The following is a 13,617-nucleotide window of genomic DNA, read 5'->3' on the forward strand; positions in this document are numbered from 1 at the left end:
CTCTGCTTCAGCTCAGTGTTCAGTGTCTGAGGGCCAGGCACTGAGCATGTTTACCTCCTGTGTTTCTGACATTGCCTCAAGCAGGAAATGTGGTTTGGTGTGATCATATGCACATACAGAGAGAAAAGGGTAGCTCACCACAGGCCTCTACTTGCTTCCTTGTCTGAAAATGGAGTTTGAGAAAATCCATTCCGGCTGAGGGGGAAGTTGCTTTGCATCCCTGAGTGTTATTCAGGGAGATGATTTTGGGAACGAAAGTAAAATTTATCATCATCTATGTTTGATATGTAATTCACTTGCTGACCATTATTTCCCTCCATCTATTGTCTGATTATCTATTTAAGCTTAATAAAAAAATAAAATTGTCTCAGATCCATCAATTTCCCTGTGAAACAATGGTATCTGAGTCTTCCTCCTTTGCTCAGTGCAAGGGTCTACCTAAATTCTGCAATTACAAAGCTAGTTTTAGAACATGTTGTAAAGAGCATCCCATCACATTCCAGAAGATCCCCATTTGCTTATGCCCTGGCAAATTGTAACAGGAATAAAATAATAGTCTTCAGAGGTTAAGAAGATGTTCATTATGTAAGTTGACTGCTGTACATCATAAATCCCTATGTGTGGATTTCCAGGATCCCCAAAAGAATCTAGATTCAGCGGCTGCCCCTGCAGTCTGAGGTCAGGGAAGCATAGACAGGAGAATCTTGGGGTCTCACTAGTCAGTCATTGATGAGCTTCAGTTTAAGTAAGAGTTCCTACAAAAATAAATAAATAAACAAATGTGGCATATATAGAGAGATAACCAGTAATGACCACTGGTTCACATGCACACACAGACACATTCATACACAGTTGGGTGAGGAGTTACAATAATTTTAAAATCCACTGCTAAAAAACTGACTTGCTTTTAAAAGTTTACCATCAGGTTGTACTCACAGGATGTGTTCTGTTCTCTCCACACAGAGAACTCTTGCTTGTTACATGTCCTAGAAGTTTCTGTAACATTTTACTGTCATATTCTATCTCACTTGTTAAAGTCTGTGTATTTTAATTTAGAAACCAGTCTCATGATAAGCATGGCAGGATTCTCTGTGATTTAAGCATATTACATGTCCAAGATACATATAACCTGCAAGCATTGGAGTCATGTTACTACATGGGTTTATGGTTGAATATTTGTGTACAGCTATATCACTATTTAGAATATAGCTCTTAATCCTTGATCTGCTCTCATTATCCCAATGGAGGAAATTACCCTAAAGGCACTCAGAAGAGAAAATGCAAAAAGGTCTCTGAAAGAGCTCCAGTTTTATGAGGAAAAAAAAAGCAGATCAACATGTACTTCAGGGACTAGTTGCTGGGATCAGAGTCACATTCTTCTGCCCATTTCACTGCTTAGTGCTGAGAGCCCATGCCCTGGATTTCTCTCTGTGGCTATAAGGAGACCATGGGAGCCACAGCAGCATGGGCAGCACAGGGTGGCAGGGCTGTGCCCCTGCTCTAGATCTCCAGATCTTGCAGAGCTCTGCAAGCTGTATAGACACAGCCTCTGAGACATGGCTTTGGAATACACTGGGTTTAAGTGCTGAAGTGGACAGTTGGTCAAATTCTAAATACTGCTTTGACTTTCCTGTGATTTAATTGATAAACAATGCTTCCCAGTGAAGATAAACCTTAAGGTTGGTGGACAGATAGTTCAACGATTAAAAGATCCAGTTGCTAATGATAAATACTGAAGTTAATGTCTCAGGACACATTTAATAAGTTATGTTTTCTGAAAAACCTGAAACTTTACCTTTGAGTGCATGGACACCAACTTTTGGCTTTTTCGTACATACAGATATGTCTACCCATGTATGTATACAAGGTTCTGTATACTCACACAGACCTGTGTGCTTCCACCCAGCTCACACACATAAAAATAAATAAATAAATAACATTAAACATTTAAAAAGAATGAAACTAAGTATTTAAAGAACTACAATTAGAGATCTGTTGTTGAGGAAAATGAGGATAATGGTGGGCTTCATTTGGAAGATGGCAAAGAGGTCAATACAGAAGAAGAAAGAGAGAAGATAAATACCACTGAGGATGTTTGAAATACCCTTAATGATATTTATTGCTTCATGTTTACCTTTATATGTCATATATATTTTTAATGAAGTTATTCCACTTGGTCTGGCAATATCCCCCTCAAAATAAGGATCATCAAACAGGAAACCAAGTACGAGGCATGGGAAACCTTTTTTCACTATGTTGATCAAGGGATCCAAGAGGCTCTTGGAAGAATGCTGACTATTGCTGTTGTGCTAGGTTGCCTCTCAGAGATCAAGAGCAAGTCTCAACTGAGGATGCCATATACTTTGGACTGAGACGTGGAAGACTACCTCTCATGCCTCTCAAGAAAGCTCTTCTTGTCCGCAGGTGAAGACCATCACAGAAAATCACAACTGATTAAAAAAAAAAAGAGAGAACAACTGATTATGGGAGCCCCCCCCCAGACAAGTACATCTACAACAAGATTCCTACAATGAAGGCTCAAAAAACATTGAAGAAAACAAGGCACAAGAAAGTATAAGAACAAGAAGACCAGGAAGTGTGCTGCAAGAAGTTCTGTTAGAAATGATGGGGGAGCAATAGCCTTGACACCACAAAAGTATGTCTGCACAACAAGTACTGAACAATGATGATACCACTAGCCATGAAAAGTTATAGCTGGATGTTTCTACATTTTGGGTTTCTTTTTTTCTTCTTTACTCTTCACCATCCCATGTTCTTCATTTCTTATAGAGAAAAACCAATAAAGGTGAAAGTGGGCAATGTTATCATTAGGCTACTTCTTGCTTATCTGTGGTGTCAGGTTTCCTTGGGTAAATTTGATCTACTCCATCAGGATACCTAACTTCTAATTGATTCTTTGTATACAACTACTTGACAAACAGCATCCAACCAACAACCACCCAAGAACAGCAACTCTGCTACTTGGGTCTCTAGCATTTAAAGATCCTCTGAAAAGTTCCCAGAATTCCAAGTTGAGACAATCACAGAAACTATCTGCAGCTAGCAGAAACACACTCTTGTTAGATCATGAGGGAAATCATAGTCACCTGCTATGATTCAGTCGCGTATCTACACACCTGACTAAAACAATAACATATACCTATAATGTTTTTGTGTGTTTTAAGGAAATTTTTTTTTTACTACAGAAATGACATGGGGCCTTCTGTAGCTATACAAGGAACTACAGACACCTCAGTAATGCTTTGAGCCATAAATGGTCATCCCTAGGGATACAATAGCAAATGGTCAGAACTGAAGTCATGTACACGGAACCAACTCAAAACAGACTCAGTAGGTTGTATTTACATAATAGTGTGTATGTTTGTGTGTGTGTGCATCTGTGTAAAACAACAATAATCATAGAAAAAGAGGCCATGGATTGGCAGTTATTATTGGAGAGCTTGGGAGAGGCTGGAGATAAAGGACACAGAAGGGGTTTCAGGGATATAATGTTATATGTAAAAAATGATGTAATTCTATTTTAACCAAAATAAAGCAATAAATTAAAAATATCAAAGTCAATAAATCAATCTGTGATAAGGCCTGAGTGGCCTTCTCAAGACAAGCCAGTATTTAGTCTTTAGATTTTCATTGTCATAGGAACTTTTTAACATTTGTTTTGACAGTACATAGTAGGTATTTCAGGCACAATATGACATTTAACTTTAACTTTTGCCTTCTTAAACTATTTTAATTCATGTTTAGTTTGTACAAATATTACTTACTTTGGTCAATATGTCTGGACCAAGGTCAGGGTGAAGGAAATACCAAATGTGTTGCTAAGGCAGACTTGACTGAGAAGTGTCTAAGAAGAAACAAAATGGAGTCAGGACAGGATGGCATTACCTTGGTTGTGTCGTGGTTGGTAAATTTGGTGTCTCTATATTGAAGAAAAGAGATTTTCCCTTTCTAAAGAGGTAGCAATTGCTACCTGTTAAATTAATACTTTTTAATACAATATTTTTAATCAGAATTTTCCTCTTCTCTAACTCCTGCTAGATGAGTTTTGTTTGGTTTTGGAATTTTTAATTTAATTGAACTTTTGGTTTTGTTTTGTGGGTGTATAGTTTTTGTTGTATGGGGTATTTTGTTTTTGTTTTTTGAAAGTGAGATGAAGAGAAAGAACATGAAATTGGTGGACAGGATGAAGGAATGGGAAGACAACAAGAATTCTTAATGTATTGCTTGTAGTCACTCAACTTCCAACTGTTCTGACTCTGGTTTGATTGACAATGAAATATGATCACATCAGTCCTGGCCTCTTTTCAAAGACAAACCATGAATCCTCACACCAGACCACTGGGACTTCAACATGCACAAAGCATCAGCTCAGAAAAATGAAATCAAAACAGACTTGTGAGTCTGAAGTCTCTGTTTGGGTTCTGGAGAGCCATTGACCCAAACAAAGGATTATTGTGATGACACAACTCTATGGCACTCTTCTCAGAAGTCTGGGAAGGAGAAGAATGAGAGTGAGGAGCGTCTGTGACCAGATTTTTGGCAATGTCATTCACTGGCACTGAAGCATGCCCATGTTTGATGCTATTCCATAGTTGTTATAGTTTTCATGAAAACAAACCCCCTTTCTAAATGATCTTTCACTCACACATCTGTGTATATGTGAGCAATGCCCAATATAAACGTTTTTGTCTTCAGACCCTGAAGGAATGAAGACTCTCCTTGACTGTATGCTGAAAATGCATTTGATGAAGAAATTTATATCAAACCTCAATCTCTAAAAGTAGAATTTGCTTGATAACTGTATGAAGACACCCACGTGGTGATGACTGGGTTATTCTAAGTCAACTTGCCCTCACCTTCCCTCAGTACTCTTGAAGTTATTTCCAGCCTTTTATTCCCTAGGATGCTCAGGGTGTGTCTTGAGGTACACAGAGTTTCCAAGTTTTCTGTTGCACATCCTTAAATATGCCTTCACTCTTCTGCTGACTTCCAAGCTAGGTTGTTATATTCAATGAAGCCTATTTCAATCAGATAGATATTCTGGTGTTTTTGTTTGTTTGTTTGTTTGTTTGTTTGTTTAGATTCAAGTTTAAAACTTGACAGGGATAGAAGACCTTGAAAACCAGGAGGAGTTCACTTATTGGTATTGTGAGATCTATCTCCTACTGCTAAGAGCCAACTGACTTTATTTTCCTATGTGACTGTTCTGTTTTCATACTGAAAAACTATTCACTGTAGATGAGAAAAAGAACTTGTAGGCTTTAGATGTTTATGTATAATGTCTTCCATGATGTTTTTGTTGGTTTTGGTTTTCTGAGACAGAGTTTTACTCTGTTGTTCAGGCTAGCTTACCAAATCTAGCATCAAAAATTCCTCCTGGTAAGGATCCCATAGAAGTTAGGGCTTCCAAAGCCATTAACAATGTGTCATAAAAACGAATTTAAATTTTTCTCGATTGGAAAGCTTTTTGGATTTTATTTAGCATTAAGTGAGCAATCCTTGCCAACTATTAGGCAGTGAAAGAATCTTTAATTCTGTGTTTTGCTGATGTCTACAAATACTGCAGCAGCTTCTATTGACTAAGCCTTTATGTTCATTTTTATATTTTGTTCATTTATGAAATACACATGTAAAATAATTTCTTCAATTAACGTTGTGTAATTTTATTATATGATTAATTCGCATTCTTTCCTCCCCACTGATGTCATTCATCTATTTTAAACACACCTGCATCCTTGTGAGGGCCTCCTGGGTTACATACCTGAATTTCTTGAAGGCAGATGAAGACATAAGAGGCAAAAGAAGAGGAAGTAGAAGAGTTCATTGGTCATAGAAATTCCCAATGCCCTAGTTATCAAGGAGATTAATGTAGAAGAAAAGACTATGTGATTTCTATCCCAGAGGCCAAAGTCAAGGTCTCCTGACACTGGGCTGTAACAACTATACATGAACAGCGTTCAGACAAGAGTGTAGGGAACAGGGCCTTCATAATTCATAGTTGCTACAAACCAAACACACAGGAAACTATTTCTACAACAAAGGAGGAAAAAAAATCTTCTAGACTACTTAAGAAAATGGATCTAAAACTCCAGCTGTTCTTGAAGAGCAAACAGAGAATGTAGAAAAGCATGCTGAGACTTAATCTTGGTCTGTCTCTGGGCTGAGGGAGTCTAACCCTTACACTCACAGTGCCCCCTGTCACCTGGTCCTGCACACCCTCCAGGCTTAGCCCCATTGCAGGCTTTGCTGGAGCCTTAGCTGCAGGTTTGGGTCTGGGCTGCAGGTGTCTGTGAAGCACTGTGCCCTTGCTGCACAGAAGTAGGTGGCCGAGTCTCCAGGCTGAGAGACTGTGATGTGCAAGGAGAACTGTTTGTCGCTTTTACTGAAGAAGACTGTGAATTGTCCTTCCTTTTTATTGGACACTGAACTTATGGCTATCAGGAGAGCAGGGCCTTCAGCAGGGAACTGCCGGTACCATGAGAAGTAGTCAAATGCGCTGTTCTCGTAAGTGCAGTTCAGAACTGTGGTCCCTCCTTCCCAGACTGTCAGAGATTGGGGACTTTGTCTCACCTACTGCTGGTCATGTCTTTCCTTCTGCTGGCCACTCACCCCTGTGTAGGGAAACACAGCAAATGGTGTTAGGTTCCTAAGATCTGCTGATGGTTTCAAGAAGGATGACTTTGTCTGGTGCCGCAGTTCCCTCCTGCCTCTGAATCAATCACATATCCTGGGATATGTGGTTTCTCTTCCATGACTTACCAGCTAGGTGAAGGCCTAGGACTAAAAACAATGCTTTCAGGACCTTGCCCATTTCTCCTAGACCGAAGATTGGGGAGAACTCAGGTGGCCTTTTATCCCCCACAGAACACTGACTCCAACTTCACAGGCACCTCAGTTCTTTCAGCTGGCTCCACCCTTCACTAACACTACCTAAAGCTATTTCTGACAGAGGAAGCACTTCTCCATTATTCTCAAATTTGGTATTGCTGAAAATAGAGCCATGAGAATCAGAAATCCCCTCATTACCATTCTACCATCATACACTGTTGCTAGAAATGTGTCTTGATATAGACATCTAGAATAATGTGGTTTTTCTGAAAGAAAGAAAGAAAGAAAGAAAGAAAGAAAGAAAGAAAGAAAGAAAGAAAGGAAGAAAGGAAGAAAGGAAGAAAGGAAGAAAGGAAGAAAGGAAGGAAGGAAGGAAGGAAGGAAGAAAGAAAGAAAGAAAGAAAGAAAGAAAGAAAGAAAGAAAGAAAGAAAGAAAGAAAGAACGGAGGGAGGGAGGGAGGGAAGGAGGAAGGCAAGGAGGAAGAAAAGACAGAAAGCAGAAAGGAAGAAAGAAAGCAAGGAAGGAAGAAAGACCAGTAATCTAACTAATACCACTTATGGGCATTTATCCAGGAGAAAGAGGTCATTTCATGAGAGACACTTGCATATGCCTGTGTGTTACAGCACCATTCATGACTTGCAAGATGTAGACACAGCCTAGGGACCACCTGTCAACCAATGAATGGACAGAATATTGTCCCTGAAACTACAGAGTAATGGTCAGCCACTAGGAAAAAATAAGCTCCTGCCATCTGTAGGAAAGTGGATAGTATTTAAGGACAAGGTGTTAAGCAAAATAAGCAGACCTGTAGACATACACAATATGTATTTGTTCTCATCTGTATAAACAAATGAACAATCAAAAACAAAAGCAAAAGAGGAGTAAAGAAAAAGAAAATAAATATGATCTGAAAGCAGAAGTTAGACAAATGAGTAAGAGAAGGGGAAGAGGGACAAAGGGAAAGGAGAGGACAACAGAGAGTGAAGACAAGATGAATATGAGGAAATTGTCACATAAGCATACATTAAAAATTCACAACAAACCCACTAATTTGTACAATTAATGTGTGTTGATAATTTTGGTAATATCATATGCCCTATGGGAGAACTGACTATAGTAGTTTTCTGAATGGTTATAGTATGAATCCAACTCCTAATGTCTTTGCATCATGTACATATAGATTGATGGAGCTCTCCGTGCTCGTTAGAAACTCACTACACTGGTCAATGATTAGCCCTGCGCCCACTGTCAGCCAATGTGCAGAGAAGAGACTGTGGAATGGTCAGCCCTCATGGCACATGTCTACCACATGCTCTCCTCTCGAGATTCAGGGATCATTGCAGAAGAAAAGTCAGTGTTGGAGCCAGAGATGGTGGATGACTACAGGAAACAATGTCTTCTGGACACATCATGGCAGCTGAACTTATGAAGGAGCAGTTTTGTGACAGTCTGCACAAGGCCTGTGCAAGCTTAAGAAAGACAAAAATCCTAACATGGACAACAAGATTAGCATTGATACATCAAGTGTGCTTATTCGCCGAGCTGTCTTTTCAGGTCCAGATCATTTGGGGTTTATTGCAAATATTAACAAAATGTGTTGAAAACATGCAGTGAATTATACTATCCTATTACCAGGTAAGGTTATGAGTAAATGAACCAAGAAGCATATAGGTTCCATTCACTTAAGAAAAAATTAAATTTTATTCTAATTATTTTCATGTGTCCTGTTACATAAGTCCATTTACAGACTGCTCTATGGAGAAGCCATTAACTCTTTAGAATGGACTGTCCTCTAGAGTCCCATCTGAGAAATAAAACATTTACAATTGTAATGGACTTCCCACTGTCCTTGCTGCCTTTGCATGAGGAATCCCAAGGCTTTCTGACCATGCACAGAGGAAGGTGTATGCTTTCTAACTGTAAAACTCATGCCTTTTTTTAAAGAATATAAAGTTATGAGCTGAAATGGCTGAAAATAATTTAGCGATAAAATTACAAAATCTTTACACATTTCAAAACAAGTGCGAGGAACTTAGCATTCAGAACACTGCACAGTTGCATGAGTTCTACACAATGCCACCAAAACATGTGGGAAAATGTTATAATTGATGTTACTGGGAAGTATAGATACAAACAATTATTGTAAAATTGCATTTTGGAAAAACATGCATGTCATGGACAATCCTCATTTGATGAACTCCAAGTCAAATTCAGGGTGTGGTGAACTAAGGAGAAACTGGATTGCCTGTGCAATCTGTTGGTCTTTTTCATAAAATAAAACACAATTTAGGAGTTACACCTGCCATAGTCTAGATTCTGAACACAGGAGGAGACTATGCTGTGTGTAGACACCAGGGAGCAGGAGTTAGGATCATCACCTAGCAAATCCACTACCACAGTTCTCATTCTAGCAAGGTACTTAAGGGTTAACTACTACCCAGAAGTGTAAGTTTTTCCCTTTCGTGTGTGTGTGTGTGTGTGTGTGTGTGTGTGTGTATGTGTGAAAATTAAAATAAAGTCACCTGGAATCTTAACAGGTACCATGCACTAAGGTAGGTTTTAGGCCAAATGCAGAACACAAAGGACAGAACCCTCTTCACACAGATCAAAGTGCACAGCAATGAACATGGAAGAGCAAGTATCTCTGTAGAAAGATGTAGAATCTGCTGGTTAAATCCTCAAGAGTGGAACATCTAGATCTTGTGTTAGCTCTATGTTTACCAATGTCTTCTTTGAAAGACATTGTGGGTTTTCTCTTATTATTATTTCAGCTCTTTATTTATTACAGAGAGATAAGTGTAAGTCGTAGAGCTTTTTACTTTAAACCAGCATTTTGTTTACAGCATTTTGTTCATACTGATTTTTTTATTGGTTGTACCCATTTGTATTCACATCAGCAATGAAGAAGTATTCTCCCTCCAGTTCTTACTACTCCTTCCCACTCCTCTTCTGTGCTAATCCCTGAGCCTTGTATATAGGAATGGCATTCTGGATGTATTAACTACACTAGATAACTTGAGGCCAGGTACTCTTTGAATTTTGCCCATTTGCCCATTACTGTACTATCCTCTACTTGTTTCAAAAGGAAGCTTCTTTTGATGAGAGGTGAGAAATACACTTCTTTTTGAGTAATTATACATATTTAAAATGCAGTTAGAAGCTATGTTGATTTAGAAAAATGGCCATAACTGTTTCTCCTCTAGTGTCTATGACATCTCCAGCCATGGGAGTTAACTAGGCTTACAGTATTGTGCCTGAATTCCTTCCTGTTGAACAGGCCTTATGTCCAATGAAGCATATATTAGTTCCCCCAAGATGAAAGTGCTACCATTGCATTTCTGTGGGTTTTCTTGCCATTTTGGTCATTGTTTTGATTCATAGTCTTTCTATAGCTTGGTAGGATTATCTATTGCTTTTCTCCCTTGGGATCTTGATGATACCTTTGGATACTGTGAGAACCTGTCATTAGGGAGGAGTTGTCAGGTCAGTTTTAGTTAAGTCCTCACAAGTCCTTGTCGAAGGTATGTGGTATTCTTAGAACTATGATCTTATCTTCAAATTCTGTGGGGGTAACAATGGGTAATGGCAATTATTTGGAGCAGTTTCTTGAACCACCTAAGAACTTGGAAGAAGGGTTCCCACTCCTGGAACTCATGTGAAGTGCAAGTTTCTGGTTTCCCTGAAGACTCAGTTTTATCATGTGATGTTTTCTTGCAAACTGCACACTTGATGTTTTGCTGGAGGTGGTCTTGCGAAAGGGCATGTGGTGTTTTGCTGTCATCTCTCTCATGCAAGGCGAATGATGTTGGCCAGCTGAGAACATCCATGGGTGGACTCTGAGTAGAAAAGATAAATGAAAGACCACAGAGAGGCATCCCTTTTTGGATCCACATCACTGAGCTGATCTTCATTCTTTGCAAAGAGAACTGTCCCAGAGAACTTGTTGGGGCCAACCACCTAAGTCTTCTGGCTTTCACTGACTTCATGGTGCTGCATGGTTTTGGCCTTTGGAGTGGACTGAGTTTGGTAATCCCTTAAAGACCCATGGATCCTAACCAGTAGGAAGTAGATAAAAGAGGTCTACAACCCTTTTTCCTATTAATCTCCTAACTAAATTTGGGGGTTGGATGGGAGGTAAAGGTGTTTAAGTAAAATCTAAGCCTACATTCAGGCTTTTATTAGATTTCACAAGCTCTCATAAAAGGGATTCTATTCTATGCTATGCCATTATAAGTAGTTTTGGGGGTTTAGAAAAGCAATTTGACGTCTCATCATTCTCCTTAACCAATAATAGAATGTGTAATTTTTTTCTGACCTTTGTATATACAAACATGAGTCTTCTTTGAAAGACATTGTGGGTTTTCTCTTATTATTATTTCAGCTCTTTATTTATTACAGAGAGATAAGTGTAAGTCTTAGAGCTTTTTACTTTAAACCAGCATTTTGTTTACAGAATTGAGATGAATCAAAAACATTGGCCTCCTTTCTCATGTTTCAGAAAAATTATGAGAGAACCCAACTCTAATCCCAGGTGAGTGTGTCCACCACATCATTGGGATTGAAGCACAGCACAATGGCAAACAAGAATAGACTTTAAGGGGAAGGGATTTTTGGACAGAGACTTTCATGACCTGGCTGTTACATACAACGTGTGTAAGAAAAGGTGGAAGAACCTTTGAAAGAAATGGAAATGCCATTCTGGGCATGATCTTCAGACCTACAACAGCTGTATAGCTTCACTAAGTGAAGGCTGACAGGGAGCATGGTGGTTTGAATGAGAATGACCTCCATAGGCTACTATATGGGAATGTTTGGCTCTCGGTTTATGTTGTATTTAGGAAGGATCAGGATGTGTGGCCTTGTGAGAGGAGGTGTGTCACTGGTGCTGGACTTTGGAACCTCAAAGCCAAAGCTAGGCCCAGCTTCACTCTCTCTTTTCCTCTTGCTTGTACTCAGATGTAAGCTCTTAGCTACTACTCCAGGGTCATGCCAGCCTGCCTGCCTGCTGCTGCACTCCCTACCATGATAATAACCCTCTGAAACTGTGGTCAAGCCTCCAATGAAATGCTTTCTTTCATGAGTTGTCTTGATCATCCATGGTATCTCTTCAAAGCAATAGACAAGTAACTAAGAGTAGAGGTTGGGGAACATTCTGTAACATGGACCAAGGTAAGTTGTAATCTAAATAATTTATAGAATGAGACTGAAGCCCAATTTTAATGACTAGAGTCTAGCTTTCTTATTTAAATCGTAAATTTGTGGGGTAATAACAGAAGATTGCTGGAGAATTTAAGTCCCTAGGTTTTGTAAGACATCTTGGTAAAGATAAAGCCTATGTCAGGGTTTTACTGGAGAAGTTTGCTATTAAGACTTCCAGTTAGGGAGAAAACATTATTTCAAGGGATCACAGCCTAGGTTGTCTCTACCACTGACTTCCATCCTGTCAGTGAGAATTTCCACAGATTCCTAGGTTTCTAGATATTTGACCTGAGACTTGGTGCTGTTTTTCAGGAAGCTGGTGAGAGCACGTGGAGAAAGCACGCAGCCTCCCTCACAGGGCTGCTCCCCTAGGCCTCCTGCACCTATGGTTTGTGTGCAGCTTCCCCTGCACTCTCCCTCACTGTGTCACTCACAGCACAGTAGTACAGGGCAGAGTCTGACAGCTGCACTGAGGACGCCTGCAGGTGGAAGGAGCTGCTGTTCTTGTGGAGAGTGGCGTGGAACCCTAGGTGCTCTGTCCTCTTGTTGTCTGTGATGCTCTTCAGGAGTAGCTGAGGGGCTTCTTTGAGATATTGCACATACCAGAAGAGGAAAGTATTTGTGTAAGTAGTCTGATAGGTGCAGTTCAGCATCACAGGCATCCCCTCTGTGACAGTGACCAAGCCTTCTGTTTGGGTCTCTGAGTCTCCATTGCTACTTCCTAAAAAACAAACAAACAATGAGGAATTACTATTCTATGTGAGGAGGAAGGTTAAAGACTGCCATAGTTGTAAGACAAAGACATCATTAACGCTTAGGGTAAAAAATAACTTACTGAGCATGAAGAGGAGCACAAGAACTGAGCAGGTGACAGGAAGCATGTTCATAGAAGAAATGACAGTTGGTCCTTGAGTGCATCAACCTCACAGGGCAAGTTTTCAGCAGGACCTCATGCAACCCCTCACTCATGGACAAGGACCTTTGTCTGCACAGTGAGTCTGTCATGTTAAGCCACCTGAAGGAGATGTAACCCACATCTAAGGAATCAGCGCCCTCTGCTGATTTCCCTTCAACCTGCACCACAGGTGGCTTAACAAGTCATTGTGAAGAAACTTGAAACCTCACCCTAAGCAGACAGGTCTCTAGTTGACACCTGTGTTACTGAAGCACATGTATCCTATGGTATTTAATGTGGTGAGTGTACATAAAAGTGTACACACACCCATACCTCTTATAAAATTCATCCATTTTTCTCTTTTTATTAGTTCTTAGAGAATGTTGTGCAGTGAACTATTATTATACTCATCTGTTCCCTCCAGTTCTGACAAATACATCCAACTTCCCTACCAACAACATTTTGTGGCCTCTCTTTTTAAAATAAGGCGCATAAATTTTTGCGTTTCAGGATGTTCTTCCCATATACTCTTAGCTTTGTTTCTTCAGTAGAGGATGGTTTATGAACCAGGGAAAATTCTATGGGTTAATGTTTTGTCAGCTTCACACAAACTACAGTCAGCTTGTATGAGGGAACCCCCAAAAAAAGTATTTTCTTCCTTCAGCTTAGCCTC

The 13,617-nt window shown here is 39.7% G+C and overlaps 1 pseudogene and 1 gene segment (V, D, J or C); both read right to left on the reverse strand.

Annotated features, from left to right (window-relative positions):
• Positions 1–6,246: 6,246 nt before the first annotated feature.
• Positions 6,247–6,832, reverse strand: LOC132656599 (T cell receptor alpha variable 23/delta variable 6-like; annotated as a pseudogene).
• A 5,600-nt stretch (positions 6,833–12,432) lies between these two features.
• On the reverse strand, positions 12,433–12,936 carry LOC132656268 (T-cell receptor alpha chain V region CTL-F3-like). The segment is given in 2 exon segments: positions 12,433–12,770; positions 12,885–12,936. Coding segments are annotated over 2 exon segments (390 nt in total).
• Between the last annotated feature and the right edge of the window lie 681 nt (positions 12,937–13,617).

The sequence above is a fragment of the Meriones unguiculatus genome, chromosome 9 (assembly GCF_030254825.1).
Source record: "Meriones unguiculatus strain TT.TT164.6M chromosome 9, Bangor_MerUng_6.1, whole genome shotgun sequence".
Classification (NCBI taxonomy): domain Eukaryota; kingdom Metazoa; phylum Chordata; class Mammalia; order Rodentia; family Muridae; genus Meriones; species Meriones unguiculatus.